This window comes from Phalangium opilio, unplaced genomic scaffold, assembly GCF_054372755.1.
Source record: "Phalangium opilio isolate 3A_F unplaced genomic scaffold, DU_Popi_V2 ptg000003l_1, whole genome shotgun sequence".
NCBI classification, from domain to species: Eukaryota; Metazoa; Arthropoda; class Arachnida; order Opiliones; family Phalangiidae; genus Phalangium; species Phalangium opilio.
In genome coordinates, this window is record NW_028324145.1 from 13,354,185 (window position 1) to 13,382,027 (window position 27,843).

At 38.3% G+C, this 27,843-nt stretch overlaps 9 protein-coding genes and 1 pseudogene across 14 annotated transcripts in view; 1 reads left to right on the forward strand and 9 right to left on the reverse strand.

Moving 5' to 3' along the window:
* Positions 1-43: 43 nt before the first annotated feature.
* Positions 44-9,141, reverse strand: LOC149717962 (beta-1,4-glucuronyltransferase 1-like). The gene is made up of 3 exons (XM_089841784.1): positions 8,711-9,141; positions 694-1,882; positions 44-610 (listed from the first exon to the last, which is right to left on the reverse strand). Exons 2-3 carry the CDS (start codon positions 1,810-1,812, stop codon positions 410-412), a joined length of 1,320 nt encoding a protein of 439 aa, XP_089697910.1. The 5' UTR covers positions 1,813-1,882; positions 8,711-9,141; the 3' UTR covers positions 44-409.
* Positions 169-27,843, forward strand: part of LOC149717963 (CUB and sushi domain-containing protein 1) — a 49,851-nt gene continuing 22,176 nt past the window's right edge. For 4 of the 5 annotated variants that reach the window (XR_016368302.1, XM_089841776.1, XM_089841774.1 and 1 more), the window contains exon 1: positions 169-294. The gene's annotated coding sequence lies outside the window, so the exon portion shown is untranslated. Of the gene's footprint in view, positions 295-22,351; positions 22,491-27,843 lie in introns of those variants that run through there. The other variant, XM_089841775.1, reaches the window with a different exon arrangement.
* LOC149717964 (procathepsin L-like) lies at positions 10,358-11,794 on the reverse strand. Its single transcript, XM_089836736.1, has 8 exons — positions 11,552-11,794; positions 11,316-11,486; positions 11,055-11,249; positions 10,906-10,984; positions 10,735-10,837; positions 10,622-10,668; positions 10,485-10,561; positions 10,358-10,417 (listed from the first exon to the last, which is right to left on the reverse strand). Exons 1-8 carry the CDS (start codon positions 11,792-11,794, stop codon positions 10,358-10,360), a joined length of 975 nt encoding a protein of 324 aa, XP_089692862.1.
* Positions 12,249-12,915, reverse strand: LOC149717965 (crustapain-like). Its single transcript, XM_089836743.1, has 5 exons — positions 12,776-12,915; positions 12,600-12,714; positions 12,481-12,530; positions 12,370-12,406; positions 12,249-12,308 (listed from the first exon to the last, which is right to left on the reverse strand). The coding sequence occupies exons 1-5, from the start codon at positions 12,913-12,915 to the stop codon at positions 12,249-12,251; spliced, it is 402 nt and encodes a 133-aa protein (XP_089692869.1).
* On the reverse strand, positions 12,838-13,834 carry LOC149717966 (procathepsin L-like). Its single transcript, XM_089836754.1, has 5 exons — positions 13,592-13,834; positions 13,369-13,521; positions 13,267-13,296; positions 13,109-13,202; positions 12,838-13,048 (listed from the first exon to the last, which is right to left on the reverse strand). Exons 1-5 carry the CDS (start codon positions 13,832-13,834, stop codon positions 12,933-12,935), a joined length of 636 nt encoding a protein of 211 aa, XP_089692880.1. The 3' UTR covers positions 12,838-12,932.
* LOC149717967 (cathepsin L-like peptidase) lies at positions 14,160-15,784 on the reverse strand. The gene is made up of 6 exons (XM_089834589.1): positions 15,558-15,784; positions 15,251-15,493; positions 15,021-15,173; positions 14,860-14,955; positions 14,406-14,806; positions 14,160-14,338 (listed from the first exon to the last, which is right to left on the reverse strand). The coding sequence occupies exons 2-6, from the start codon at positions 15,491-15,493 to the stop codon at positions 14,242-14,244; spliced, it is 990 nt and encodes a 329-aa protein (XP_089690715.1). The 5' UTR covers positions 15,558-15,784; the 3' UTR covers positions 14,160-14,241.
* On the reverse strand, positions 15,783-17,084 carry LOC149717968 (cathepsin S-like). Its single transcript, XM_089836765.1, has 5 exons — positions 16,842-17,084; positions 16,704-16,774; positions 16,103-16,662; positions 15,996-16,035; positions 15,783-15,926 (listed from the first exon to the last, which is right to left on the reverse strand). The coding sequence occupies exons 1-5, from the start codon at positions 17,082-17,084 to the stop codon at positions 15,830-15,832; spliced, it is 1,011 nt and encodes a 336-aa protein (XP_089692891.1). The 3' UTR covers positions 15,783-15,829.
* Positions 17,907-18,530, reverse strand: LOC149717969 (uncharacterized). Its single transcript, XM_089836773.1, has 4 exons — positions 18,385-18,530; positions 18,219-18,318; positions 18,041-18,149; positions 17,907-17,975 (listed from the first exon to the last, which is right to left on the reverse strand). Exons 1-3 carry the CDS (start codon positions 18,528-18,530, stop codon positions 18,093-18,095), a joined length of 303 nt encoding a protein of 100 aa, XP_089692899.1. The 3' UTR covers positions 17,907-17,975; positions 18,041-18,092.
* On the reverse strand, positions 18,595-19,513 carry LOC149717970 (procathepsin L pseudogene; annotated as a pseudogene). Its single transcript, XR_016366163.1, has 3 exons — positions 19,012-19,513; positions 18,800-18,946; positions 18,595-18,738 (listed from the first exon to the last, which is right to left on the reverse strand). The product of XR_016366163.1 is annotated as a procathepsin L pseudogene (transcript).
* Positions 19,619-21,044, reverse strand: LOC149717971 (cathepsin K-like). The gene is made up of 6 exons (XM_089836791.1): positions 20,802-21,044; positions 20,591-20,734; positions 20,395-20,528; positions 20,175-20,331; positions 19,904-20,112; positions 19,619-19,835 (listed from the first exon to the last, which is right to left on the reverse strand). The coding sequence occupies exons 1-6, from the start codon at positions 21,042-21,044 to the stop codon at positions 19,739-19,741; spliced, it is 984 nt and encodes a 327-aa protein (XP_089692917.1). The 3' UTR covers positions 19,619-19,738.

The window sequence follows — 27,843 nt, forward strand, 5'->3', positions numbered from 1 at the left end:
AGGCTTACAAAGCCAAGGCTTAGGGTAAATCAAATCTTAATAATCGCTTACAAATTAATTTATTATGAGAATTAAAATAAGGTATACAAACATTTGGTCAGTGTTAATGACAGTATACCAGATTTAACATAAAATTCAACCTTAATCACATTTTGTTTACATTAATAGGTCAGTTAATAAAATCTCCGTGAGATCATACCGCATATCATTACATCGATGATACACCTGACAATGAATTTCAAAGTGGACATCTCGTACATATCGCTACCCCATAACAACAACGACCAGATTATGGTATGTTCAATTGAACTTTTTTTTTACAACTTGGTGGTGGTAGTTTTGCGGTTGCGAGATCATAGATGTATACTCATCTTATAGAAAATCTCTTGTCATTAGGGGAGGGGGGGGATTAAACACATTGTTGCATGGCATGGCCATAAGTTTGATTAAGTTCATGGTGAATTATGCGCTTTCGTTTATTGTTTTTGATAATGAAAGACGCTCGGCTTTTTTCTCTGGCGGCACTGTAAATTTTAATACCCGGAGCGTGTACCAAAAACGCGTTATCCAAGATATGAAAGTCGTAATCCAGTAAACACATCTCCAAAGCCTAAAATGGTTGGGGGGGGGGGGGAAAGAAACAAACCAACATTATTCGAATCAAGTAAGATATCGTAGAGTCTGGAATCTTACCACTTGCATCTTGTTGCTCTTTCCATTCCACGTTAATTCTTCGTCGAAATAAGGAAAGTCGTTAGTAGAGATAAAGAATGGTTCCCAACCAGTCAGTTTATTGAGCTTGGTCCTCTTAGTCGTCTTGAAGACGTCCAATGACCAATTGTTAGAGCCGATTTTAATAAATAACCATTTCTCTAAACCGGGTATCCGGTGACAAATGTCACAGACGTATCTATGAAAACTGACCGCCTGTTTCGACTTGTACAAATCGAACAGTTGACGTTTATTAGTGGGAGGGGATGTCACGTGATTTTTGACTTCAAAAACGGGGAGAACGTACACTTCTCTTTTAGTAATTTTAGCGCCTCTGTCGCGCACCATTTTGAGGAACTCTGGGATAATATTTAGACTTGGGTATAACTCGATGTCCGACGCGAATACGTACCTGGTCCTCGCGTTCAATCTCGCGACATTACGCGCCACGTTGATTGGATACGCCAGTTTGAATCTGGTAACGTAACTATCATTTGATTGGATTGGTTCCCGGCAATCGCTCGCCATCCAATCGTCCCCGATGGCCGTGGGTCGATGCTTCTCATCGTAGACTAAATGCCAAGTGACCCAATCACGCACGCACTTATCTTGCCCGCAATTTCTTAAATATCTCACGTGACTTCCGGCTAATTCAAAGTCCGAACCGGGAGCGTAGACCGTAAGGGATATGGGACCTTTCCAACGTTTACAAACTTCCCGGATATGTATTAAGAATGTAACTGTTCCTTGGGTTGTTAAGGTAACGCTGTCGTTGAAGCGTACTACATTTTTAGCGCTAACGTAGTTGGGTATTTGGCAATAACCAGATCTGATGTCCTCCTTGAGGCAGTTGGGTCTTCCTCGTGAGTTGAATGATGCTTCAAGCGGAGATTGTGTCGCACCCTTATTAGTCTCTTCTATTTTTGACTGAAGAACTACGGGTGGATTAATGTAACTGAACTGTATATCGGATGATTCTATGGCGTATTTGCCGAAATAACCAGTCTCCAAATTTAGGGACATGAGATACAAAGCCGTCAGTAAGACAAGCAGTAATGCCATCCGTTTCATGTACAAGCGTATCGTGATTAATCGAGCCATCTTTTTGGGGTTTTCCAAAGATTTCTTAAGTAGTTTTTAACTACGACCACTGGTTTACGTCTCCAAGAACCTACAAAAATAATGGGATAAGTTAGCTTTGTTTCGCGCGCACTCAGACAGACAACTTAATTGTTAATAGTATATCGTGTAAATATTTGTTCAGGAGACGGCTGAATTGACCAATTACCATACTTATCAGCGAGAATGTATTCAATACTGATGAGAATAGTAGCAAATTAAAATACTTGGGTCTAACTCCTTTTAGAGATGTTTGAAGTCTTTGACGTTTCTTAAGAATTCCTGTAAACGTCTTTGAGAATCTTTGCAGAAGATAATTTATACCACTGATAATTAATATCCTTTTGTTTTCCTTAATTTGGAAAATGAAGAAGTTGGAAGTTTTAACTATCAAAGAAACGAATTACTCCAATGTTCGCGTATTTAATGTACATGCATTAACACTTTCGCTTTTATCTGACAAGCTGCACTTGTGACTGTATTTAATTTTACATGCCTTGCTTCCGACTAATGATAACCTTTGATGCCGTTTCACTTTTACTCTTTATTTGGTGTGGTATATTTTTATAAAACAAATGATCTCCCCAACGGTGTGCATTCCCCTTTTTTTTCTTCAAGAAATAAAATTACACCAAAGGTATTTTAATGATGAATGAAACGCGCTGCAATTTTTCAGGTGCTAGACTAAACTATAATTTATGTACCCCTGCAACCTGATGGTTGTGCCGTCGTTGTTATAAATGATTCCAGTTAGTTTTGGTCCTGACCTTCTCGAAGCCAGATTCGAGCTAAGATTATGTTTTTACAGGATTTGTGTCCGCCTACGAGATATTCTGTTTTATAAACTCTTCGGGTCTTTTGGGGTCAATCAGCTTTGGCAGTTTTCATAAATTTATAGTTTTTTTCTAACCACGCTCACCTCGGCGGGGCTCGAGACGTGAGAGGTTTGCCACTCTCCTCGATAACACAATGCGTCGCTTAATTTAAGCTGAATCTCTTTAACTTAACGCCTTTGGGGTTAGAAAAAGAATTTTTTCTTTTTTTTTAAATCGTTGGTTTTATTATTGATTGACGAGTGGATAAGATATTTAAGCTTTGAAGTCATAGACTAAAATTTCTCGCACGTGTCTAGGGTTAAAATTATTAGCTACGGGTCATTTTTATAAGTTGGTGCGTAAGATATGTTCACCATAAGTTTGTCACTGGTAACTTAGAAACTGGAGCTTGTCGTGAAGTGACGTAGGTCATAGATTCTAGGTAAAGCGACGCCTGGTGCTCAGGTCCTGCAAAATTAACCACCGAGTGTAGCTAGGACTTCAATTGACTCGCTTCCGTCGTTCTCGAACTAGCTCGAGCTGTAAGTCTCTAGAATTACGAAGTGTAGGTAGTGTCATACTTATGGAAGGAACATATCTTATAAACTTATGGTTCTTTTTTTATGAGATTTCAAGACGGCAAGATTTTAGATTATGAAATATAGTTTTTACATTGTTTGGTTCTCTTATGGAGTAATTTTATCGGAGTCAGGATGAAAGTGTCTCCATTAAAAGTTCACTAAACGAGGCTAGAATACTTAGCTTTCAGACTATATTAGAATTGATACCATTTACACCATGAGGTCAGGCTACTTGGCGGTCAAAGTGAAGTACTTACCAAATATACGTGGCCTCCTTTTGTGTAAATGGTTTCAATCCCCCTAGTCTGAAAACTTAGTGTGTTGCGCTGATGTTTACTATGTTTAGGAGCTAATTTATAACGATTGTCTGTCTGGATCTTTGGATCTTCGTAGGGGGTGTGTGGTAATTTTTAAAACTAATTATATTTAAGAAAAAGATGGGCTATTTTTCCTATACCCAGAAAATTAAAAAAAATCCCGGCCTGTTTGAAACGAATTTTTTTTTCTTAAATAACTGACGAAGGTCAAACTTAACCACGATTTGTGTAATTAAAACACACGTGAGCTGGATCCCCCAACCAACACAAAAGGAAAAGAAGCCGGGAGAGAATGATGTCATAACTGTACCCCCACCTCTCCCCCTCCAACTCTCCTCAATTTTATAAGTCATATAAGGATCTTGATGAAAAGAAATTGAAAAAAAAAAAACTCGAGCTCTTCAAAAAATCTTCACTATCTTACCCTAACCAATCTTAACCGTGTTTATTTCTCACATGAATATCCAACATGTGGAAGGCTGTCTTTTATACAAAACCATGGTACGAGCAACCTAGAATTTAGGGCTCTATAGTATATCAAGGTCGCTAATAAGATTATAAAATCCCCATTTAAAAAGTTTAAGAAATTGAATTTTTGGCTTTTGATTGGAAGAAGTTGGAATTTCTTTCCGAAAGGTCGGGTTACAATTTTTCTTTTTAGGTTGAATATTTTTGGCGAGATTCGCGTTGATTCGTCATCCCAACCTTTTTGAATAGTCCGAAAATTTCTCTTTTTAATTTTACACGTAATTTTAATTACGGTAAAATTTAAGAAACGGCACCAAAACCCCTGTCCCTGTCCCTGTCCCTGTCCCGGACGCGTCCGCGAAACGAACGCTTACGATGAGAGAGAGAGGGAAACCGGTCGCGTCCGCGAAACGTACGCTTACGATGAGAGAGAGAGATCGCTAGCGTACGCGGTGGCGATACGAAGCTCCGCGTAGAGAGAGAACTGCCTGCCTGGTATATTAGTGAGAGGGGGAAGAGGGAGAGGGGGCATCCCGCTCGGAGAGAGAGGAAAGAAAGGTAGTTTAAATCTCGCGGGAAACAAGATGATAATTTTCGTGCACTACTGCACTTTGTGCGCGTGATACATCAGAGATTATGCTGGATGGTTAGGTTAGGTTTCGTAAAATAGAGGGGACGCTTTACGGTCATAGTGATTTCTGGTTTAGGGGATGCAGGATTTTGTTTAAATACATTATTTGATTCGTATGGTTTTTAAAAATTATACTTTAGTGGGGTGCACAATTTAGTTTCATTAATATTATTTGAAATGTGACGTTATTAGAAATTAAAGGGATACACGATTGTGTTTCAGAAATGTTTTTAGTTGTACGATTTATTGGAAATCAACTATACGGGGGGTCACGTGAGCCGTGTATTAGTGAGAGGGGGAAGAGGGAGAGGGGGCATCCCGCTCGGAGAGAGAGGAAAGAAAGGTAGTTTAAATCTCGCGGGCTTTTTTGAGTGAAGGGAAACAAGATGATAATTTTCGTGCACTACTGCACTTTGTGCGCGTGATACATCAGAGATTATGCTGGATGGTTAGGTTAGGTTTCGTAAAATAGAGGGGACGCCTTACGGTCATAGTGATTTCTGGTTTAGGGGATCCAGGATTTTGTTTAAATACATTATTTGATTCGTATGGTTTTTAAAAATTATACTTTAGTGGGGTGCACAATTTAGTTTCATTAATATTATTTGAAATGTGACGTTATTAGAAATTAAAGGGATACACGATTGTGTTTCAGAAATGTTTTTAGTTGTCAACTATACGGGGGGTCACGTGAGCCGTGTAAAATTACTATTAAGGCCCAGCCCTTGGGCCATCTTGTTTATTTTCATTCATTGAAAATTAAAAAAAAAATTAAAAAAAATTCAGAAGTCGTGACTGATCGAGACGTAGTTTAAGAGGACCTATACTAATATTTATCGTATCTACTGTTCATTACCCACCATATACCAAAGATTTGACCTTGATTCATGCCGCTTAGATGTTTGGTTTTTTTCATATGGGCTTATTTTTAAATGGTGTAGATTAACAAGAAGTTATGAAAAGACAATGTCTTGAAATCCTACAAATTATAATGGGAGTCAGTTTAATAGATATCTTCGAGTTAAGGTACTTCTGTTAGTGGTCCCCCCTTCCCCTCTTCCCCCCACCCGATTATTATCCAATTATACCAATATAAATTATGACTTCCAATACATACAAGTTTACATAACTCTAGCTTTGCCGATTTATTTAAATAACTATTGGTAAAAATATTTAAGGGTTATTTTTCTATACCACCTTTTGATACTTTTTTTTATTATTATTATCGTCGCAATGTTAGAAAGGGCCCGTTTTTCAAACTGATGTTAGGCGAGATTTGGTACCTTCTAAAACTGCAATCGATGATTTGTTTGCCGTTAAAATTTCTATATTTAATAAGGGTCGATTTTTATGATTTTGAGTTTGAGCAATTTCTAAAGAAGTATATATATTTTATTTTCTATTTCAAAGTTTCAAAAATTTAATTGCGATTTATTGGCTGCGATATTATTAGGTATTTCGTAAGAACTTGTTTTTGAACTTTCATTTTTTTTATTTTTTTGAAATTCCATGGTGTTGCTTTTTAAGATATCGCTGACGATATTTCATACTCTGTATGTTTATAGAAATAATTCTATAGTATTTACTCGTATTTAACGCGTCTGGCCAGGCAAACACCACTGACTGTCCATTGAACTTGCCATTTTTCTCTATCCCTACCTGACTCGTCACTCGTGAATTTGAAAGGCGTATACTTAAATGTGTTTTTTGTTATGGGCTTGAATATTTATTTTTTTTTCCCGGAAAAACAGAACTAAACGCTTTTTTTTAATGTCGCCGATAAAAAGTTATTTTAATTTCCTCAGACTAAGATGAGTGAAATTTTAAAAGAGGAGATTTTGACTTTGATTAAAATTAAATTGACCAATGAGAAGGAAGGATCTAATACCCCCATTTGGTCAGCGTCGTCTGATTATTTGATGCGTGATTCAATTTGCCCGTAATTTATTAGACCATATAGAATGTAAATGGACGTAAATAAACTATTCTAAATTCCACTTTGACTTTAAGTGACCAATGGTCAGTGTCGTAGCAATAGCTTTTACCTCCTGCCCTTTGCTCTTTCTTCCTGCATTCCCTGTCCTTACTTAGACTTCAAGTGACCAATGGTCAGTTTCTTAGCTATAGTTTTTACCGCACTTTTTGCTGTCTCTTCACGCAGCCCCTGTTATTATTGCCAAGTGCTTCCACGTATAACTCGGGTTCTATCAAAGATACGGGTGAATCTTTTGAGGATGTCATAGCCCCAATTCTTCCCTTTGTAACGATACCCCTTACTTGAGGTTACGGCAATCGGGGCTAGAGTAATTAGTTAATTAGTGCAATAACGATTAAACAGACAAACTTAAAAATAAATAATGATTTCATCAAAAATCTAGGGAATTTTCAAGGAAGATAGGAAACAAATATTTAAATTTAAACTGGTTTTCAATATTAAATTTTGCGAGAACTCGCCAAATTCTTTGGTGGTTGGCGTTTAATTTAGACGTTTTTATGGTATATACAATGTTCGCCTCTTTTTGCTTGACTGCACTAATAGCTTTTTCTTATTCCTCCTTCTTGTCTATTTAATCGAATTTGGCCGAGGGTATGCTAGTTTAATTTGGTTTTAACGTTATAAAGGCGGCAGGATTATAGTCAGTCCTGGCCTGGCCCATGTCTGGCCCCAATGCACACGGATGAATGAAAAAGAGAATTATTTTCTCAAACATCCGTTGTTTGCTTTATCACGGTCAATTTCTACACCTTATTTTCAAATATATGATCATTGGGGTACCCCAACACACCGGTAACTTATACACCACTTTAGGTACGATTTAATAATAATAGAAATGTTGGTGTTTAAAAGGGACAATAAAATGAGGGGACATTTCATCGCACCTTTATAAGAAAAATATTTTAATATTTTCTCCATCAATTTTTAACCGGGGAACTGGTTGTAATAAGATAAGAACCGCGACCCTCGGAAAATTAATTAACAAATATTCGATTCCCCCGTTTTAAAAAGAAGTAAATTTTTTTTTTAAAAATGGCTGTGCCAATCTTTAAAGCTTTTGCGGTTGAATATCTTTTACTTTAAAGAAACGCAATTACGCCACGCCGGATTACATATTCCAGGCATAAAAATCTCATTAATATTTGACACCAATTTGTTTTGGAAATGAAAGATAACGTAGTCTCGGAGATTGGCTGGCCTTGGCTCTTTTTTTCTTATTTTTACTTCACGTATATAATTTTAAACTTTAAGGAAACCCTCCCCCCCTAAGTAAATTATTTTTCACGGTGTCGCTCCTCCGTCTTCACCTGTCCCATCGTTCTATTGTGTTTCCTTACCAGCTATTCTTAAATCCTAACCACTATTCTCTCCTCTTTTTGTTAACAAATGTCATTTGTAAATGTCTACTCTTAAAACAGAAAGCGTGGAAGTAGAGAAAGGGTTAAGGGTTTGCTTTCGCTCTTAAAAGTCAACTTATCTCTCTATCGCAAGTTTCTTAACCTTTTTCGCCGAAGTATTCGTTAATTTTAATTGGATGATTTTAGTCTACAAGCGCCTGACAAGTTAATTCTTTGTGAAAAACTAGTTTCGAATTTGATGATTAACTGTTTAAAGTTTGATCTTTGGCATATTTTGAATGCACGCTTTTGTTAAATGTATTTTAATTTAAATCGATGCGGTTTATCCTGATTCTTATTTTATAATAAGCAAAGATGATTAACAAAGCTACGGATTTAAATTTTATTCAATGAAGAAGTTAAGGTATTTTGATGTAAATTTTTAGCTTTTACTTTTTCTACCGAACATAATTTTTCGTTTCAATAGATATCCCGTGAATTAATATTAAACTTAAATGCAAAATTTAAAAAAAAAAAAATCCAAAGTGGAAAATAGTTCAACAAAGGTTTTGGCTATAGATGCGTTCTAAAAATAGAAATATCCTTGCAAAAAGGGTTAAACCCGCTACAAATGGACTGAGGGAACTTTTAACAAGTTTCGTCTGTTGTATGATCCGTAATTACACGCGATCTCCCAAATTATTCAACACTTTAAAAGAAATCAAATACACCCACCTCATTACTTAGATGAACTTCAAATAAGTTGTCCGCCCGATCAAACCTCACTAAAAAAGGTCAAAGCGATTAAACCTCACGGTTAAGTTTAATCGTCCAAGATTTCCCTGACATGACATGATCAAACTAAACTACCATGCCCCTCTTTTCAACTATACGCTGCTGAACTAGATCATCTACCTTCCCGAAAAAACGTCCGCAATCTCTAGCGTACACTAAGGAAAGTGAGAGGTAACCGCGAGGGTCTTCAATCTCAAGCCAGAACTCTCTGAGACCACCGGTGATTCCCTCTTGATACTCTCGCTTCCCTTAGAAATGTTAAAATTCAAAAAAACAATGAATCTTCTCTCCATACCTTCCTCGCTAAAGGCTATTAAGTGTAGGTGGCGCTTCCAACCGGAACCCCCCACCCCACCATTTCTCTTCATAGCCCCCCCCCTATACCGCCTTCACCAGCCATAACTATATCTCAAGAAACCTTGACACTCAAAGGGCACGCGGTAACGATTTCAGCTAAGAAATCGTCGTGTCTTCTTCACTTGGCCAAAGTTACCTAAGTATAAAAATAAGAAAAGTTTTCTTCTCGAGAAGAGAACCGATATTTAAAAACGTCTAATAACACTAACCCAGTGACGGAAAAAAGGAAAGACTCGTGTATTGAAGGAGAAAGAAAGAATTGAAGAAATAGGCGGGAGGGTTAAGTTTTGGTTTTGCAAGGAGGACCGCGTGGACTAGGTGCTTATTATCGTGATAGTCTCATGGGCAAGAGTCGCCCACGAAGTTTGTGTTTTGGGGGAGTAAGAGAAAGTTTGAAAGTCACGGATCCGTGAATGGATGGACGAACTTTTATAACATTAGATATATTGGTATTTTAAAAGGAATAAAAGAAAAATTCTGTGAATGATTTCTTTAGGAATGCAACAGTATCTCCAAAAAGAAACCTTGATGATTGCGGCTTATAATATAAATGATTGGGAGTTGTTACTAGTTTTTCTTTTTTTGTTGTAAATATGCCATGAGGAGTATTTTAGAGCCTTGGAGATTGAATACTGTTTATTGAACGTTGCGTTTCCACAGTTGGAGCCTACGTCTTGCTAATGACGCAAGGACAAGGGTTGTGTTTGTAGATATCTACCTCATTGCAAGTTGTAGGCCTAAGCTGAGTTTGTGAAGCCACTAGTTTACGGATATGCGGCAGAGAATTGTTATTGCACCTCGATATTGTTTTTACGTCTACAACCCGAGTTTAGCTTTATACATCCTCTGCCAAGTTTTAAAATAGATCATGGTGTCATGATTATTTAGCACCCTTTTTCTTAGAACCTTTTTCATGGCACCCATATGGTAATATCCTTAATCGGTCACGACTTAAGTCTGTACGTGGTTTTTAATGCAAATTCGCTTTATGGTCAATTTACCCAAAACCCAACAACAATTGGGTAATTTAAGTTACTATCTCCGTATCTCCCTCCAAAACTCGGTGCTGATTAGATTCGGTGCTTTTTTTTTAAGTAATTGCGAAACGTGAGGAACGAAAAGGTTTAAATTAAATACTCAGGGACAACTGTATGGTTTTTTTATAATGATGTTATGTTATTTTATTATTTAAATTTTTTTTGGGGAATAAGATACAAGTATGGGTTTCTTTTACAAGACTGGGTAGCTAGCGGTGTTGATGAGACCGCACCTGTTTCCGGTACGAGCGACCTGTAAGGATCAAATTTTAAGTAGGTTAGAAGTCGTTTTTGATGGTTGGAAAGTTATAAGTATTTACCTTGAAGTATCCTTGGATACCCCAGCTGGTTCCCCAACTGTTTCTGACGAGCCAGTATGGGCGACCATTTTCGCTACCTGTATTCAGTAAAGACGAAGATTTTTATATAGTATTTAAATGTAGTCGTAAATACTAACCGTATCCTACAACGACGACGGCGTGGTTGAGGGCGGTGTTGCTGCACCTAATGAGTTGATTTTAAAAGATTAAGTACCCCTGTTGCGAGAAATTTTAGGGAAAAAGGCATTACCTTGGGTTATCGTAGATACCACCGGAGTATTGCATAAGATCTGGTTGTCCAGCATCCATACCAACAGCGACTGGTCCGCGGGTGGCAACGGCGTCCATCAAAGCTGTTTAAATTATCAACACCTTTACTGAATAGTTTCTTCAAATGTTAAGATCATGTTAAGACTCGTACCAGCCTCGGAACGGGGAACATTGACGAATCCGGACATTCTAGCTCCGACACATCCAGCTTGGTAACGGCATCCACCTTCCTGTTAGAATATATTCATTATGGGATAACAGTTACCAATGGCGAAGAAAAGTATGGTTTTGAATCATTACCCTTCCTTGGTAGGGATAGCAGTAAGCTTGATCAACACCACGGTTATCGATGATGTATTGGAAAGCGTAGTCTGGGAATCCACCGTTGCATCCTTGGTTACCCCATTGTCCAGCGCAATCGAGCAAGTTTTGCTCAGACAAAGCGACGCGTTGTCCGGAGTAAATGGCGACGTGTCCTTCCAAAGCGCCGGTGACCTTATGGTAACCCAGGGAATGTTAGGCTTAGGCTTTATGTCATTTTAAGAAGAAAGATTTTTTTACGGAGAAAGTCCAGCAAGATCCGCAAGATCCTTGGTTCTTGATGGGTTGCAAGTAAGCCCTCCAATCGGCGGAAGCGGGGGCGGTTAAACCGGCGTTGGCTGGAGCTGGTTGGACGGTGGCGTTGGTTGGGACGGAGAGACCCAAGAACTTGCTCTTGAATTCCTCGTGGGTCTACGAACGTATTTAACCATGTACTTAATAAACTTGGAAAAAGTGCTTCACAGAGTCTCGCTTACCATGTCAGAGAACTCGTTGATACCGAGGGTATGGCTGTGTTCTCCCAAATCGTGGTCCAAGTTATGGGCGAGAATCTGTTCGACATTCTTCTTGAAGACCTCCTTCTTGGCCTGCTCCTCTTCGGGAGAATAAGCCTTCTTGTGAGTAGACTTGAATTTCTCCCAGTGGTTTTCGAGCTTGGCGGAAAGCTCGATGCTGGCGACAACAGCCACCAACAAGGTGAAGCAGGCGAATCTCAACATATTTTCAAGAAGAGAGAGTGAATGTTACACGAACATCACCTCCCTATTTATACCCGAGTATTGAATTGGGATTTAACCCTATTTTGGTGACTGACTGGTTAGCACCGTAATCCATCTCACCATCCATTAATAAGCCTTTGTTTTAAGCTACTAAATCATCGAAATACGTTGACAGACACCTGTTGCGGAAAAATTTGAGTCGAACGACTTTACGTAAATCAATTCTTCAATGGTCTTGCTCGTTTGTTGTGCACGTGATTTTGGTCTATGCCAGCTAGATTCGTGATGGTCCCTTTTGTTTTAAATCGTTCAATCATACCCTATTTTGATTTACGTTGGCCTCTTTTATTGATATGTGGATATTAATAATCAGTTTGGTTTTCCTAAGCAAATTTTATTTTGAAAAACAAAATTGGTACAAAAATAGAAGGTTTAGACAGACTAAGTGTAAATTTTAAAGGATAGGATAGCTGGCGGTGTTGGCAAGTCCGCAACGGTTATCGCCACGAGCAATCTGTAAAAATATATTGGAACTTAGCAAGTCTTTAAATATTTAGTACTCTTAAAGTACTTACCCTGAAGTAACCTTGTTCACCCCAAGACGTTCCCCAACTACAAAGATATTTTTAATTCATTCAGTACCAACAACTACAGTATTCAGTGCACATTGAGTTTCAAAATCTTACCTGTTTCTCAAAAGCCAATAGGGCTCACCATCATCGTCTCCGTAACCCACCTATTAATGGTTATGTACCATTTATGAACTTGATCAGTTTTCACGTTACCGATCATTTCTGAAACTTACCACCACGACAGCGTGGTTCAGATGGGTGCTACTACAAGATGGGGTATCGTAAATACCTCCCGAGTACTGCATAAAGTCTGGTTGACCGGCGTCCATTCCTACTGCCACTGGTCCCCTAAAATGCGTCCCAGTATTAGGCGTATGAAATATGACTGTTTTTATTTTGGTCTATTTACCTGTTACCAACGGCTTCCATCAAAGCGTCTTCGTAAGGAGAAACGACTTGGAAACCCGAGATAGTGGCACCGATGCAACTCGAATCGTATCTACATTGGTTTTCCTGTAATGGAGGGTGACGGAAGTGAAAGTGTCTCATTTGAGCTCTAGACAAATTTAATGGTGACTTACACTTCCTTCGTACATGTAGCAATCCTCAGTGTCTACCCCGCCATTTTGTTGAATATATTGGAATGCGTAGTCCGGATAACCACCACTACAACCATTGTTACCTGTTGAGGACATATTTTTCCTTAAGAACTTGGAAGTTGAGGATATCTCTTTGTACTTACCATACTCGGAGCTACAATCTAGCAAATTTTGTTCGGATAGAACTACTTGTTGCCCGGTTTGAATGTTGACGTGTCCTTCTAACGCGCCGGTTACCTAACGTCAAAAAGGACCAATTAGCTCAATTGTTAGGTTTTAATTGGGGTTTATTTTTAAATACCGAAAATGTCCAACATGAACCGCAACTTCCCTGTAAAATGTAAATCGTGTTTTTACAATTTAACCCTATAGTTTTAAACTTATTTGTTGCTTGGTCAGTTACCTGGTTTTTGATTGGGGTTAGATATTGACGCCAATCGCGGGATTGAGGGGCGCTAACACCTCCAGGTGGTGGTCCTCTAACTGGGCCACTCGCGATGGTACGATTATGCGGGATTTTTAACCCCAACATTTTACTTTTGAATTCCTCGTGGGTCTGAATGATTAAAAACGAGATATAATTTTAATAAATGAGGTAGTGCCAATTTTATATATAGGGAACTAACCATATCAGAAAATTCATTGATGCCCATGGTATGGGACCTTTCTTTCAAATCATGCTCGAGGTTATGACTTAGAATCTGTTCGACGTTCTTTCGAAAGATTTCTTTCTTGGCTTCTTCTTCGGCGCCGCTGTAAGATTTCTTATGGGTGGATTTAAACTTTTCCCAATGGCTTTCTAGTTTGGCTGATAACTGGAAACTGACCGTTACTGACACCAAAAGCGCGAAGCATACTAGTTTCAACATTTTTTCTAAGTGTTTCTTGGTTTATGATAATTTTACAGAGCGGTCGGTGTACGTTATATACTTTTAATTTAACCCGGAAATGCCGAAAAACAATACACAGATCGATTGCGTGTTTATTTTGTTAAGGTGTCCAAATTTATCAATTTCACTCAGACGAATATTAATGTTTTAGGCTTATTTATTTGAAGTTATTGTTGTTTATAGAACTTGTTGTAAATCATAAACATAATGCTTAGGTTTATGTAGAGCCTGTGAGTTATGTATTTTGGGGCATTGTGCTCTGTAAAAATTTATGGTTGTGTTTGTAGGAGTAATTAATAATTAATTTATGCAGCACGAAATAATATTAATTTATTTTTGAAATAGGAACAAAATATTAGTTTTTATTTTAATGTATTGTGAATATTTTACACAATTGGATAACTGGCTAAGTTAGCAACGGCGCAACGGTTCTTGCCCTTTGCGAGCTTGAAGTATCCGCGGTTGCCCCAGGATGTTCCCCAACTGAAATGAAGACGATTTATGTTAAATTAACCATGTCTTAAAATCATATTCGTGGTTAAGTACACACCTGTTCTTAACAATCCAGTAATCCTTGCCACCCTCGCTTCCATAACCCACGACAACCACAGCGTGATTTGGAGTGGTGGTACATTTTGCAGAATCGTAAATACCGGAACCTAAGAGTTGGAAGTCTGACTGTCCGGCATCGATGCCTACAGTTACTGGTCCTTCATTACCAACAGCTTCTTGAAGGAAGCTTTCCCGTCCGTATGGTACGATCTTGTAGTTGGAGATAGTGGCCTTGCTGCAGCTTGGTTGGTAACGACAAGTACCTTCCCTCATCTCGTACTTGTAGCAAGTATCGCTATCGATTCCTCCGTTTTTCAGGATGTACTTCATGGCGTTCATGGGAAGTCCTCCGTTACATCCGTGATTGTTGTAGGAACTGTCCGAACAATCTACTAAATTCTGATAAAGTGTATTAGTAAACCATCACCCATTTAGGACGTAATAAAGTTTACCTGTTCGGAGAGGGTGACCTTTTCACCCTTGTATATGGCCCAATGTCCTTCGAGGGCTCCAGTAGTTGCGAAAGTCCAACAAGAACCGCATTGACCCTGTTCAAATTGCAATTGACTTCATTTTTATTTCGTGGATGTATAGTAATTAGGATTGCATTTACTTGGTTTTTGACTGGTCCCATGTACGATGTCCAATCCTTGGAGGCAGGAGAAGCGCGAATGTCGATGTCGTATTCAGAGTCGTCAGCTTCAGCAGTAATGTTGGCCAAATCGGGCCTTAGTCCCAACATGCTGTTCTTGAATTCTTCGTGAGTCTGAAAGACATTTAGACCGTAAATTCCGTGTTCCTTTCTCAACCAATAGATTCTCAACTTAAGGCCCTAAGTTATACCATATCGGCGAATTCGTTTATGGCCAATCTATGACTGTGTTCTCCAAGATCAGCGTTAAGGTTGTGGCTCAAAATCTTTTCAACATTTTGCTTGAAGATCTCCTTTCTTTGTTGCTCCTCTTCGGATGTGTACTCCTTGTTGTGGGCAGACTTGAACTTCGTCCAGTGATCGTGAATTGAAGCTGAAAGTTCCAAACTGGAAGCCACTGCCAGGAACAAGGCGAAAACGGCGAATCGCAACATCTAGAAAGATGGGGTTGATTAAGTTTTTTCAAGTACTGAACCAAGTTTGTCTACGCAAACTTACGGTTGAGTCTCAGGTTGGGAGACTGTGGTTGAATGTTCGTGGGTTTGCTGTTTAAGTAGCTTTCTTCAAGGTTAATCAAAGTGTGACCGATATGCCAACTGGTGTAATTGATGAACGTCTCCTTTTGTTTCAACTCGATGCCTTGTCTTATGTTATATTTTCTGAATTTGATTTATATTTGCATATTGACAATACTTTGATTATTATTAATTAGATTCATCAAGGTTATAAGAATGAAATATTTATTTTTCCAAGTAAATTTACAGAAATATTTATATGACTGGGTAAGAAGCGAGGTTAGCGATTCCACAGAGGTTTGAACCTCTAGCCATACGGAAGTATCCTTTGTTACCCCATGAGGTACCCCAGCTTTAAAATACAAGACAGTTAGTGAAATATTACTCGTTACAGTTCATTAACAAGTTGAAAAAGAAATACCTGTTTTTAACGATCCAATAGTCTTGACCATTTTCGCTACCTGTGAAACGTTTTAGAAGCCAGTTACGGTTTATCTTAAAACATTATAGAGGTACTTCAGTACTTACCGTATCCAACTGCGACTACGGCATGGTTTGGGGTTTGACTGCAACTAGGGGTGTCGTAGATTCCATCCCCCAAAAGTTGAAAATCGTCTTGTCCAGCGTCAATTCCAATGGTGACTGGTCCCTTAAGACCTACAACGTTGCGCAAAACACTTTCGAATCTAACGAGGGCGAAGTTAGAGATGGTAGCTGCTCGGCAACTGGATTTATAGCGACAAGTTCCAACTTTCTCTTCGTATTTATAGCAGGTATCACTGTCGATTCCCCCATTGTCCATGATGTAGTTCATAGCGTTCATGGGAAGACCTCCGTCACAGCCGTAATTACGGTATTTCCTTGACGTACTGCAATCGAGTAAATTTTGCTCAGAGAGGGTGACCTTTTCGCCCTTGTAAATGGCCCAGTGACCTTCGATGGCACCAGTCGTGGCAAAGGTCCAACAAGAACCACATTCACCCTTAAATAGGGTCAGGTAAAGTTTCGTAAACAGATGGGGGATAGTTTTTAAAAAAAAAATACCTGGTTTTTGATTGGTCCCATGTAGGATGTCCAGTCCTTTGACTCTGGAATATCCACGGCGCTAAGTTCCGCTGGACTAACGGACAAACCAGAGTTAGTGAAGTTCGCTAGATCCAGTCTCAAACCCAACATTTTGCTTTTGAACTCTTCGTGGGTCTGTAAAAGGAATTGGGCTTTTACCTTTCCGCCGAAAGTTGAGCTTCTTTAGGTTATCCTTACTTACCATGTCGGCGAATTCATTGATGGACAGTCTATGGCTATGTTCACCGAGATCTGCATTCAAGTTATGGTTTAAAACTTTCTCGACATTTTGTTTGAAAATTTCTTTCCTCTGTTGCTCCTCTTCAGAGCTGTACTCCTTGTTGTGAGTAGATTTGAACTTGGTCCAGTGGTCGTGGAGGGAAGCCGATAGTTCCAAACCAGCGGCAACTGATAGGATTAAAGCCAATACGGTAAAACGCAGCATTGTTGTAATCTCACAAGCGTTTTGTGAGATACCCTAAAACGGTTTTCGCAGTTTTTATACCTATTTCAAGGACAGCTAACTAATCTAAAAGTGTTCATTTCAATTTGATTAAACGTGGAATTGACAGGAGGTGTATTGATTTCACGTTATGACGGACCCCGAATTACGTCAATGCCCAGTCGTATTCGCATTTTCAAGATCGTCTTACACAAATTTTAGGGCTGTTTTCAAGGTCACATTAATAGTAACACCTATCCTGGTCATATATGCTGACCATTCTAATTTTCTAATCTGGCGTGTGATGGGAATCTTCAAGACTTTGTTGTCTAGAGCATTGTGGGTTTGGTCTGATTATTGTTATTTTTTTTGAATGGACCCTCTTAGTTGGACCATCATGATAATAGGATAGTCTTGTTGTCTTGGTTATGGTTAACTTATGTAGCCCGCTTTAGAACCGTTTGGTCTCCTATGACAACTCTTCAATATTCTGGCCAATATTTATTTAAAAAAAATGCCAGGCATAAATATTTTTGTGGTTTCCCCAAAATTCCCATGTAAAAGCAGATTTTTTGTGAGGTTATTTTGATGCAATCCAATACGCTCAACGCCTATCGTAATTGGTTCCAACTTCCTCCTTGTCTTTGAGAAAGATGGTGTAAGCTTATTTCTTTAGGTTTGTGGGTGGCGTACCACAATGCATTGTCAACAAAAGATAGTCATATATATTGCTTTTCAAATAATTTTATTTTTTATTTTATCTCAAGTAAAATATATTATTTTTCACTTTGAACAATTTAAACAATTGGGTAGGCAGCCAAGTTAGCGACACCGCAATGGTTACGTCCCTTAGCGAGCTTGAAGTATCCTTTGCTACCCCAGCTAGTTCCCCAACTATGGAATTAAGGAAGATTGTTAGTTATCTGACAAAGTTTAAGGTATTTTTAGGTAGGACGAACCTGTTCTTGACGAGCCAGTAGGCTTGTCCGTTTTCGGTACCATAACCGACAGCTACGACAGCGTGGTTTGGAGTAGTACTGCAACGGGGATTGTAGTAAATGTTGCTGCCTGTAAATTGAAAAATAGTTTTAGATTTCCGAAAGTAGTTGTCTTAGTAAAAGACAATGGAAACATTACCAGCGAACTGGAAGTCTGGTTGACCGGCATCAATACCGATGGCAACTGGTCCGGTGTTTCCGACAATTTCTTCCAAGGCTTTCTCGTTTCCGTAAGGAACCTGAAACCGAATTTACTCCTCAGGCATTTTGTTCGAATTGTTAGTCTAAACAAGGAGGATAAATACCTCAGCGGCACCACGGCTGGTAGCGGAACGGCATCTGGAGTTGTAACGGCATGATCCTTGCTTCTCTTCGTAACGGTAGCAAGTGTCGGAGGAGACTCCACCGTTGTCGGCGATGTATTGCAAAGCTCCGATGGGAAGACCACCATCGCATCTAAGACCCAAGAAAATTTTAAGTTTCCATCTCTTGAGAGAGAGAGTTCATTAGTCCTCCTACCCGTTGGAGTAGTATTTGGGGGTGCTGGCGCAATCGAGCAAGTTTTGCTCAGAAAGAGTCACGCGTTGTCCGCTGTAGATGGCGACGTGTCCTTCAAGAGCTCCGGTGGAAGCGAAAGTCCAGCAAGAACCGCATTGACCCTTGAAAAGTATTTGTTTAAGTTCACCGTGGAACAATTTAGGGGTTTTGAAAGAACGTTACTTGGTTTTTAACTGGTCCCATGTAAGAGGTCCAGTCACGAGAAGCTGGGGCAGCGCGGGAGCTGACGTATGGGGTGGAGCGAGAGCTAGTACGGTTGATGGCGGCGACGTTCAAGCCCAAGTACTTGGATTTGAATTCTTCGTGGGTCTACGATAAGTACTTAAAGATTACATCGGTTTCGGAGAGAAGAATATAAATTTTGAGTATTGTACCAAGTCAGCGAACTCGTTGATTTGGAGCTTGTGGCTGTGTTCACCGAGATCGGCTTGGAGATTGTGGTGTAAAATCTTCTCGACATTCTGTTTGAAGATCTCCTTCCTTTGGGCTTCTTCTTCGGAGGTGTACTCCTTGTTGTGGGCGGCCTTGAACTTGGTCCAGTGGTCGTGGAGGTTGGCGGACAACTCAAGTCCGGCGGCGAGAGCCACAATCAAAGCGAAGCAAGTGAAACGCAACATCTGTATCACCAAATCAATGTCTCGTCGTCAAATAGAGTCCAGTCGGGACAAGTACTTTACAAGAACAGTTTACTTACCACGAGTGAATAAAGTCACACGAATTGTGATCTTATGGGCTCTCTACCGTCCCTATTTATACCATTTTCCTTCGTTACTAGATCTAGTTTAAGAAGACTTGATTGATATGGATATGTCATATTTCTTTCCACGTCTTACAAGCGTCGTATCTTTCAATTTGATATTGAGTGTCGGAAATTTATCTACTTCACCTGTTCTGATTAATCGATTGTGCCCATTGTTTTAAGGTAGATTTGATACGTGTCTTTTGTACGTCAAGGGCGGCTTTCGTTTAACACGTGTTTAATTCATTAACTAATTTCATAATTTTTAAGCTTATACTAATGGAAATTAGTAATACGAGATATAAGCAAATTCAGATTTTATTGGTAATTAAAAGATTACAAAAGAATCAGTTATATTTCATTTAGACGATTGGATAGGCAGCCAAATTTGCAACACCACAAGCGTTGCGACCCCTAGCGAGTTTGAAGTAGCCACGGTTACCCCAGGAAGTTCCCCAACTAGATATAATTAAAATTTATTAGATTAAGCTGCTAATTTTAATTAGTAAAATGTTTGAATCACTTACCTGTTCTTGACGAGCCAATAGGGCATACCATTCTCAGTACCATATCCAACCGCGACTACAGCGTGGTTCGGAGTTTGACTGCAACGTGGGTTGTTGTAAATACCATATCCCATCATTTGGAAGTCACTTTGACCGGCGTCAATACCAATGGCAACTGGACCCTTGTTACCAACAACGTCGAGAAGGGCGGCTTCGCTACCTCGTGGAATCTATAAGAAATGGGACAGTTTATTTAATGACCTTTTGAGTGACCTAACAGAACCTTTCATACCTCAGCGGCACCACGTGTACTAGCCGCTTTGCAAGATTGCCTGTAACGGCAGGATCCCTGCCTCATTTCGTATCGGTAGCAATTGTCCGAGTTAACTCCGCCATTGTCAACGATGTATTGCAAGGCGCCAATTGGAAGGCCTCCTTCGCATCCGTATCTGAGTGTTTAGTTTATTTTTAAAGTGGATTTGGTGTTTATAAAAATGCCATCGTGAACTTACGATCCATATTCCTCAGTACTGGCGCAATCGAGCAAGTTCTGTTCGGAGAGAGTCGTTCTTTGTCCGTTGTAGATGGCAATGTGACCTTCAAGAGCACCGGTTGAGGCGAAAGTCCAACATGAACCGCATGAACCCTAGTTTCAAAAACAATTTTGTACTGACTGCCAAAATCAATATTGGGACTCTGGGGTTTTACTTGGTTTTTGACTGGACCCATATAGGATGACCAATCACGTGACGCTGGAGCAGCCCGGGAACTAACGTAAGGGGTATCGGTGGCGGAACGGTTTCTGTTATCCGGTTTCAAACCCAAGTACTTGGCTTTGAATTCTTCGTTGGACTGATGGAGGTTTTTTCAAGTTAAATTGGTACATGATTGAGAGTTTTCTCATAAATCATAGTCTTACCAAATCGGCGAATTCGTTGATGGCAAGTTTATGAGTGAATTCACCGAGGTCAGCGTTCAAATTATGACTCAAAACTTTCTCGACATTCTGTTTGAAAATTTCCTTTCTTTGCTCCTCCTCTGCCGAAGTATACTCTTTGTTGTGGGCTGCCTTGAACTTTGACCAATGGTCTTGTAGATTCGAGGTCAATTGGAGTCCGGTGACAACCGTAAGGACCAGAGCGAGGCAAATAAAACGCATCATTTCTGAAGGAAATGTTCGATAAAGGTTCAGTAAACATTTCAATGGTAGATTTATACCAAAGTTACAAGGTACTTACTGGATTTTATTGTTAGTGGGTTGAGTTGTAGAATTGTTGTTGTTTTTGGAAGTTCGGTTCGGTCCTTTTATACTTAAATTTGACTATGAGTTGGATGCTACTTTACATATGATTGATACAAGTCATTTGTTTATTTGTGCACGATACGATACTTGGTAGAAACCTATCATCTTTTATTTATTTTGTTTTTGTTTTGGCGATTGATGTTTTTCACCTGCACGGATTTATTGGTTTCGTGTTTTGTTTTAAACTGACACGGGGTCAACGGAATTGTAATGTTTATGTATATCTTACATTTTCGGGGTGAAAGGGTTGATCGAACCCTTAACTTCACGAAATTATCACGTGGAAAACTTGTGTTTGAGTGACAAATTACCCAAGATACTGTTTTGAAACGCAGAAAACTAACTATAAAATGTGGTTAATTAACCATATTCGAGTATCCGTATTTGTTTCGGCTTTTACTGTGTCGTCTATAAGCATCGTAAAATATTTTATTTCGTTTATTTTAATTATTTTTTATGAGAAACGAAAGATTTATGTTAAAAATAGTGTATTTTTAAACAAATTTATGTAGTGTACGGTAATTATAAGTGACATTAGCCTAATCTTGAAAGGTAGTGTATTTTCAACCCTTTAACGGGCTTTAATTCAATTTGAACCCTGTTCTTTATGTAATGGACTAATATATATTGTGTAAAAACAATATTGACCCTCCACTTCAGTGACATCTTTAAACTCCCGTTTCAGGTAAAATAAATAGGTTATAAAAATATATATCCAAAGTACAATTATATACATAAAATATGACTTAACTTTATTTAATTAAAACACGCAAGAATATGATTAAAATTAAGAGATAAGGTTCCTGTAAAGTCTAGCAGAGGTCGGTAAAGAATTTATCTTCAATTTCTTTTGAATCAACAAGAAGAAGAAAAAAAAAGTTTAAAACAAGTTTTATCCTTTATTTGAACTTCTCCGTAATACAAAGTCTCGTGAAATTATTTCGTATAGACCTTAATGTCTTACTTAAATCACTCACTGGTATGCTATGGAAGACACGTTATTTGTCAATCAATTTGCACGATAAGTAGAGCTAGGTCTATTCCAATTCACACGAATCTAATTACATGTTTTTAAGAGAATGGGGTAGTAGGTTTCTCGGTATCTAGATGGGAAATTACACAGGGGCTTCTTGATGGAGGGTTAGACGACCCTTTGTGGCCAGACTGGCGGAACACGCACTAGGTCAGTCAGCCTAAACAATGGACGCGAGAGTCGTTAGAGCGGTGATCCGTGCTGTTAAAAGAATTGTCACAATCGTAAATAAGTTCGAAGAGGTCGGCCGGAACCGGCGACAACCAAAGGTGGTAAACATTTTCTTTTGGTAAAGTTAAGTATACTGGGTTTGTGGAACCACCACTCTTCAATCACTGTCGCGTGTGTCCATGCTAAACAAACCACCAGGTATTGAAATCCATAGTTAGTTTTTATTACGATTAGTATAGTGGGGAATTATGTAGACCTTAACAAAACCTTGACTTGTTACTTGTGATTTCATGGTCGTGGTACTTGAGGCGACTAGAGTTCTTTGTTCCGTAATTTTAATGAACTTGCATGCATTTCGTAAGCAAAATATATCAGTTGATGGAGGCGCTCCGTGTTTGTGGGGTATGGTTATGATAGTGTCCGGTGTGTTGACCAACTTATCTTATGACTGAACATAGATGATATGTTGACAACAAAGACGCTAGATGTGGCTTCAAAAAATACGGAACAAATTTGGGGGACTGATAACCTTGAAGCCGTATCTAATGTCTTTGGGTTCAGATACCATCCGCTAATTATTATTAAGGTTATAATTAAGATACAAATAATAACTCTAACTAGGAGTATTGATACCATTTACACCAGGATGCCACGATACTTATTACTACTGCCTGGCCTCATCCTGCTGTGTAAATGGTATCAATCCTTCTAGTCTCAAAACTATGTATATGCTTTTAAAAGTGTCGACCCAATTTATTCCAAAAAAAGAGGCTTAAATTACTCTCGAATCAAGTTCATGGTTATATTATGTATATAAAAAAATATAACCAGAAAGAAAAACCACTTGTTATAATTTCAAATCATCATATTCGGGCGTATACATTGATTGTCCTACATTTAATTTTTTATTACAACATTAAATGAAATAGTCTGAATTGTTAGCGTTTCTGGAAACTTTACCATGAGTTAAAAGGACGTCTCGTGTTAATTTCATAGCCATTATTTATGGCTGGGGTTTAGCTTTGAATATGGTAAAATCTCATCGTAAAATTTGAAAGAATTATGAACGCGTTTATTCAACGGGAGGCAGATTTTTCCTGATCAAATTTAAACATTTTTAGAAGCGGTTTCAAATGAGATGGAAAATGTCTTAAGGGCTAAAAGTATTTATGATGTATTTATAGTTATTGCCCCCAACTTATCTGTCTCAAATCTGACGCATAAATATAGAGTTATGTAAATTTTAATTATATTTTTTATGTAAATTGAAATAAGGACGAAATTTATGCCGTAATTAACATCTTTTTTTTGGGAGGGGGGGAATATAATTAAAGGGAAGGTAATCCGACTAGAAATTCAACTTTATAAATTATGATAAACATAATTAATATCTAAGATAAAAAATATATAATTTTTAATTCGGTTTACACTCCCCTTTAAAAAATAATCAAATTATAAAATTTCAAATTACACCTAGGTATACAATAATTGTTAATTTTCTCAATTTTCTATCGAATTGATACGGAAAATTACTGAAAAAAAACTCCCATTAGATAATTTGTTTTAAACGAAAGTTGAATTTCAACAACCTTAAATATATGTAATTCCAAATTGTTAGGTACGTGTATCACCCTTCTCATTCTCTCTCCCATCAAATTTTCAAATTTTTTATGCCCTTTTTAAAGTTTATAATTTCGTAGACGGTGTACTGTAGAGCAGCTAGATTTCGTGATTTCACCCTCACGAAGGGCAGGTGTTGTTATCCCTATTAAAATCAAACCCAACATGTATCTTTTTATCTACATAAATTTCGATGACGGGGCAGCTGAGGAGGCTTTGATTTTGATTACCAAGTCGTGTCATCCCGAGTTATTTCTCAATAAACATTAACGCTATCAATGCTAGTGATCTGCCATTAGCGTTAAGTAACATTATTTCTAACCCTTTCTCGCAACTACTTGTGTTAGAAGAAGACCTGACCATAAACCAAAGTTTAATTGAACTTTTAAACCATTCAAAATCTATTTTAAGTACATGCCCCTGAAGTGGGCTATTTACCTCTGTATCATGAAGAGTGTCTATCGGTTTCGCAACTTAATTGCTCTTAATGTTAATTACTTTCAAGAGAAGTGAACATTCCGAAATACAACGAACGCTTTTATTTTAAGTTACGCCAGGTATTTCCATTTACCTCCATGCACCTATACGACTGCTAATTACTTATTTTTGGTATTTGCGTAATTTTTTCTCCACGACCTTTAAAAATTCCTTGAAAAAAAAGAAGGGTTACATCTTTTAAGTAATTCTCGCGGGTGAAGTACGCCAGGCCTAAAGTTTATTCGACATTTATTGATTAATACAGTCAAAGCTGATTTTGGAATTAGTCGCTTCGTAACTCATTACTTTGGCTTTATTGAAGCGTTCAACGCGAATAGGCGGTTAGCGTGTCGTCTCAGCCCACTTGTTACCCTTTCAAACGGAAATCTCCCATCCCATCATAAGGAACTTATTCGGAAAAGTTTATTTCCCCAATATAAACCGACGCATTTTTTTATTATTCTAAAATAAAAAATACATATTTTTCCTTCTAAAAGACAAAATAATTAACGAAAATAACATTGAAAACTTCTCCTTATTTTTTTGGTCACTTATTTCAATTACGCGACCGTGGTTTTTTCAATTTTCCGACTTTGTAGGCCTACAATTGTACAATTTAATTCACAAGAGGGTTTATGTCTATGATGGGTTACTAGTACGACTTAATCAAAGTTCAATTTTGATTATTGTGTGTTTTTTAGGGATGTAGTTATTGTTAAATTTAATTATAACGGAACAACAGACATTTCATGTATTTTAGTTAGGTTTTTAATCTTGATTTGAAAAGATCGTATAGTGATTGAATTTGAAAAGTTCAGTGGGTGCACGCATGGGCTTCATTAGGAATGGGATTGTATTTTGGTTAGAGAAGAGAAGTTTATTCCAGGACGGATCTAATATGGTTGGTTATATTTAGTTAAATATGTCTTCATGAGGATTTTAAGCTTGTTTATTTGGGTACCTGGACCTGTAATGACGCACCTCTCCCTACATTTATGTATATTAAACTTGCAATGCGGTGATTTCTATGAACCCCAATCGTTAGTCCTGACTGCATTCATCGAATTCCAACTGATCGCGAACCTGATTGTTTACATCCCAAAATATAAATGAATCCAAGACATGCTTGCGCCGCCTTTTTACAAAACCGAGAATTATGAGCCTTGAAGACCGAACAAAATCATGATAATTTCAAAATTCGAAATAGGTATGAGGAGTTAAGGCTAATTTGATCCTTTAAATGACTTCTATTAAAGTACTTTCCATAAATGATGCAAAACGGAATGAGGAAGCTATGACATCTCTTATGCAGATGAAAGAGTCGCTCGAGACGAGAGGGCATGCATATTTTAACTTATATCGGATACGTTTCCTGTCTATATTTCTCTCTCTCTCTTTCTCAAATGGTAAAAAAAATTCATATTTCTTCGATCATATTCTTCAGATGAGTTGGCAAAGACATATCCTATCCTCCTAAAAACCCGACGAAAAAATCAGTATACCGTTTAGACCTAAATATCATTCTCTTTTCGTTCCACCTAGTTAAGTTTCTCTGCAGAATTGAAACTTGGAGCGGGGAAAGAAGATGCGTCATTGCAAGACAATGGGAAAGAAATTACATCCCCAAAAAAACCTTTTTTTTTTCCTAGAGTAAATATATACACAAGACATACACGATACCATGATAAATCAGGCGTTTCTATTAAGGGTTTGTTTCATTGGGCTACTGGGTTGAAACAATAAGGAATAGAGGCCCATGCGTAATGATGAACTATGTCGACGAAGTCATCCTACGTCTTGTAGAGTAAAGATTGACATTTATGTAATTGGGTGTCTTGTGGAAGGTGCATGGGCGTTATGGGTTGTAGGAATGGTCTGTATCATCATGAGGATACACAGTCTCACGAGCAATCGGAACAGCGGGTTTTAAAATTCTGTTTTGAATAAGCGGAACCAATGATTAGGCGTTTACCATGAAACAATGGGATCTTGCCTTAAGTTACCACCTTTTTTTTATTATAATAAATAAAACCCAAATCCTATTTCACGCCAAATTATTGATACGAAGCGTATTGTGTTATAACCGTTACGTATATATTTATGTACTTAAAGAGTTAATTTATTCAACGGGCGGTGTCCTATTGAAAATAATATTTAATTAGTTAAAGAAAACCTACCATGATTCGTTTTTTATCGAAACAAAATTAACCATAAATCGTAATATGAAGGGTTAGAGACTCCTCTAACTGTACATCCTCTCTTAGGTCAAGACTTGGCCATCCTAACACAGATTCCTCAAACCATCTTAATATTTCAGTGGGTCACCAAGCACGCAAACCACTTGTATTGCATATCATTTGGACTAAAATAGCTCCATTCTCAAGTCGACCTTTCCTGTTATGCATCACGGAACAGTCGCCCACGCCGGAACCACTGCCTCGTGCGCGGGGGAAGTCCCGTTCCGTTTCTTCTTAACTAGGAGATACATACTTAAGAAAAGACCCCCTAAAGGTCCTTGCACTGGCGGCCTAGAATAAATTTTATTACATTGTTTTCCTACGTTCTGGAGAAATTTCCAGAAAAATTCCTTTTTCTCTCTCTCTCTCTCTCTCTCCGGACATCCCTGTCGATGTCAAGAACTGAGCACTACTTGGTGGTGTGGTGGTTTGTTAGCTACCTCTCCCGCTGTTCCAGTGGCCCAATTCGAGACATGGTTTCACATTAATAATGCTGCTTTATATATATATATATATATATATATATATATACTGGTCATAATCACACCCCAAATTACCCTCCAGGAGAGCGCGTCTGCCTCCCTACACTCCACTCCTCAAAAAAATGTTTATTCGAAAACGAGCCTGAATTAAACACGTTTATTTTTATTATTATTATTGCTCTAAAAATCTTGAAAATTTGAAATGTATAAACCGCAACTTATGTGGAGCGGCGTATTATTATTTTCTTTTTTTAAGATTGTTATAAGACGTATTAGTAGAAGTGTATAATAATTTTCTTCGAGAGAAGTGTACCACAATCCACAAAGCGGGCTTAATAGGGGATTGTAAAAAAGATTAGGAGGGGAAACAAATAGGGGGGAAGGCACTAAAAAGTGTTTCGTCACGTGGTGCAGCTGCTTTGAACCTTTGAGCAGACGCTCCTTTAGTTGGACGTTTATTTATAAAAAATAAACATCAATGTAATGCAAACGTACTTCATATTGCACGTAGTAAAAGAAAAACTCACCTTCAGTTTTAAATTAAAACGTTTAATTATCTGCAGCGCCCAAATCCACAAAATAAAGTTTTCAGTTAGGCCTTGTCCCACCAAAAAAAAACGATTATGGGCGGGGGAGGG

Bases quoted from the DNA above. Each gene is read 5' to 3' on its own strand.
- LOC149717968 (XM_089836765.1), bottom strand. From the start codon at position 17,084: ATGCTGCGTTTTACCGTATTGGCTTTAATCCTATCAGTTGCCGCTGGT. The intron at 16,775-16,841 runs GTAAGTAAGGAT...TTCCTTTTACAG, and splicing joins TCAATGAATTCGCCGACATG to ACCCACGAAGAGTTCAAAAG. The intron at 15,927-15,995 runs GTATTTCTTTTT...TGTATTTTAAAG, and splicing joins TATTGGATCGTTAAAAACAG to CTGGGGTACCTCATGGGGTA.
- LOC149717971 (XM_089836791.1), bottom strand. From the start codon at position 21,044: ATGATGCGTTTTATTTGCCTCGCTCTGGTCCTTACGGTTGTCACCGGA. The intron at 20,529-20,590 runs GTAAAACCCCAG...TTTTGAAACTAG, and splicing joins TGGGTCCAGTCAAAAACCAA to GGTTCATGCGGTTCATGTTG. The intron at 20,332-20,394 runs GTAAGTTCACGA...CTAAACACTCAG, and splicing joins AGTACTGAGGAATATGGATC to ATACGGATGCGAAGGAGGCC.
- LOC149717964 (XM_089836736.1), bottom strand. From the start codon at position 11,794: ATGTTGAGATTCGCCTGCTTCACCTTGTTGGTGGCTGTTGTCGCCAGC. The intron at 10,838-10,905 runs GTACGAGTCTTA...TAATTTAAACAG, and splicing joins TGTTCCCCGTTCCGAGGCTG to CTTTGATGGACGCCGTTGCC. The intron at 10,418-10,484 runs GTAAATACTTAT...TGATCCTTACAG, and splicing joins GTATCCAAGGATACTTCAAG to GTCGCTCGTACCGGAAACAG.
- LOC149717966 (XM_089836754.1), bottom strand. From the start codon at position 13,834: ATGTTGAAACTAGTATGCTTCGCGCTTTTGGTGTCAGTAACGGTCAGT. The intron at 13,297-13,368 runs GTAACTGACCAA...TACATTTTACAG, and splicing joins TAACCCCAATCAAAAACCAG to GGAAGTTGCGGTTCATGTTG. The intron at 13,203-13,266 runs GTATTTAAAAAT...TTTTGACGTTAG, and splicing joins GTTCATGTTGGACATTTTCG to GTAACCGGCGCGTTAGAAGG.
- LOC149717967 (XM_089834589.1), bottom strand. From the start codon at position 15,493: ATGTTGCGATTCGCCGTTTTCGCCTTGTTCCTGGCAGTGGCTTCCAGT. The intron at 15,174-15,250 runs GTATAACTTAGG...AATGTCTTTCAG, and splicing joins TAAACGAATTCGCCGATATG to ACTCACGAAGAATTCAAGAA. The intron at 14,807-14,859 runs GTAAACTTTATT...ACACTTTATCAG, and splicing joins AGGTCACCCTCTCCGAACAG to AATTTAGTAGATTGTTCGGA.
- LOC149717969 (XM_089836773.1), bottom strand. From the start codon at position 18,530: ATGGTGGTCTTCCCATCGGAGCTTTGCAATACATCGCCGACAACGGTG. The intron at 18,319-18,384 runs GTATTTATCCTC...ATTCGGTTTCAG, and splicing joins CCAGCCGTGGTGCCGCTGAG to GTTCCTTACGGAAACGAGAA. The intron at 18,150-18,218 runs GTAATGTTTCCA...TTCAATTTACAG, and splicing joins ACCAGACTTCCAGTTCGCTG to GCAGCAACATTTACTACAAT.
- LOC149717962 (XM_089841784.1), bottom strand. From the start codon at position 1,812: ATGGCTCGATTAATCACGATACGCTTGTACATGAAACGGATGGCATTA. The intron at 611-693 runs GTAAGATTCCAG...CAACCATTTTAG, and splicing joins AGAGCAACAAGATGCAAGTG to GCTTTGGAGATGTGTTTACT.
- LOC149717965 (XM_089836743.1), bottom strand. From the start codon at position 12,915: ATGAGACACTTTCACTTCCGTCACCCTCCATTACAGGAAAACCAATGT. The intron at 12,715-12,775 runs GTAAATAGACCA...GACGCATTTTAG, and splicing joins ATGGAAGCCGTTGGTAACAG to GGGACCAGTGGCAGTAGGAA. The intron at 12,407-12,480 runs GTAAGATTTTGA...ATATCTTTGTAG, and splicing joins TATTGGCTTTTGAGAAACAG to TTGGGGAACGTCTTGGGGTG.